This window comes from Mus pahari, chromosome 23 (genome assembly GCF_900095145.1).
Source record: "Mus pahari chromosome 23, PAHARI_EIJ_v1.1, whole genome shotgun sequence".
Taxonomy (NCBI): Eukaryota; Metazoa; Chordata; class Mammalia; order Rodentia; family Muridae; genus Mus; species Mus pahari.
This window is the reverse complement of record NC_034612.1, coordinates 28,104,058-28,105,152: the sequence shown is the minus strand read 5'-3', so window position 1 is coordinate 28,105,152 and position 1,095 is coordinate 28,104,058. Positions and strand designations below refer to the sequence as shown.

Genomic DNA, 1,095 nt, shown 5'->3' with positions numbered 1-1,095 from the left:
CACACACACACACACACACACACACACACACACACACACACAAACAACAACAACAACAACAACAACAACAATAAAAGTTTTTGGTTAACATTATTTTTTAGTGACATAATTTGTATTTACTATTCAGAATTATGAATAAGAGACAGTAAATCCTCAGTGACTAGAAAGTCAAAGAAGAATACTGAGTGTGGATTGAATAGACAGAGATGTGGTCAGTGAGTGAGGTGAGACAGGAAAATTATCTAAAGTTAAATATGTGTTAATAAAAATTTAAATGATAAATAATAATTAAAACAATCATATTTTGTTCTGAAATAATTAAATTACAAAACATGAGGAATGAGACACACATATCTGTTTTTTAAAACTTGTTTCATTATTTGACATGTTTTTAACAAACAAGCCTAGAGCTCTGTGCTGAGATGTCAGAGAGTAAGAGAGAACTGAGAGACTGAGCCTCAAGAAGCTACAACCCTAGGAGGTTTTTGTTCAGCCCTGGAGCACTGTGGGAGGGAACTCTTTAGTTTGCAGACAGTAATAGGTTGCTGCATCATCAGCCTCCACAGGATTAATGGTGAGGGTGAAGCTGAGCTGGTTTGCAAATGGTGAGTGGGTTTGAGAGCCACTGCCACTGAACCTGGAACTGACCCCAGATTCTAGTTTGGCTCCATTATAGATGAGTTTGGGTTGCTGTCCTGGTTTCTGTTGGTACCAGTGCAGAGCACTTATAGAGCCAAATATAGTGACTCTTTTGCTGGCCTTGCAGGAGATGGTGGCCTTCTGCCCTGGTGACACAGCCAAAGAAGCTGGAGATTGGGTCAGTACAATGTCACCAGTGGAGCCTGAAATGATAAACACACACATTATTGTTATATGTACCTTCCCAGCAGAGGACCTTCTCATTTAAAATTTTTAGGAATACTCTGGACATCACTATGAGAAACCAGGAAATCAAGGGGGATCAGGAAACTTAAAACCAATTACAAATGCATTAATTATAACATTCATAAGCCCAGAGGCATGGAAAGTAGTGATGGCCACAGAGGTTGCTCCCAACACTTCTCTGCATCCTCACCTGGAACCCAGAGCAGCAGC

General features: G+C 39.9%; 1 protein-coding gene and 1 gene segment (V, D, J or C); one reads left to right on the top strand and one right to left on the bottom strand.

Moving 5' to 3' along the window:
• Gjc3 (gap junction protein gamma 3) overlaps positions 1 to 1,095 on the top strand; it is a 64,908-nt gene that overhangs the window by 30,861 nt on the left and 32,952 nt on the right. The window lies entirely within an intron of this gene.
• Positions 490 to 1,095, bottom strand: part of LOC110313184 — a 5,956-nt gene continuing 5,350 nt past the window's right edge. The window contains 2 exon segments of the V gene segment in view: positions 490 to 842; positions 1,076 to 1,095. Of these exon segments, the coding sequence occupies positions 490 to 842; positions 1,076 to 1,095 (373 nt within the window).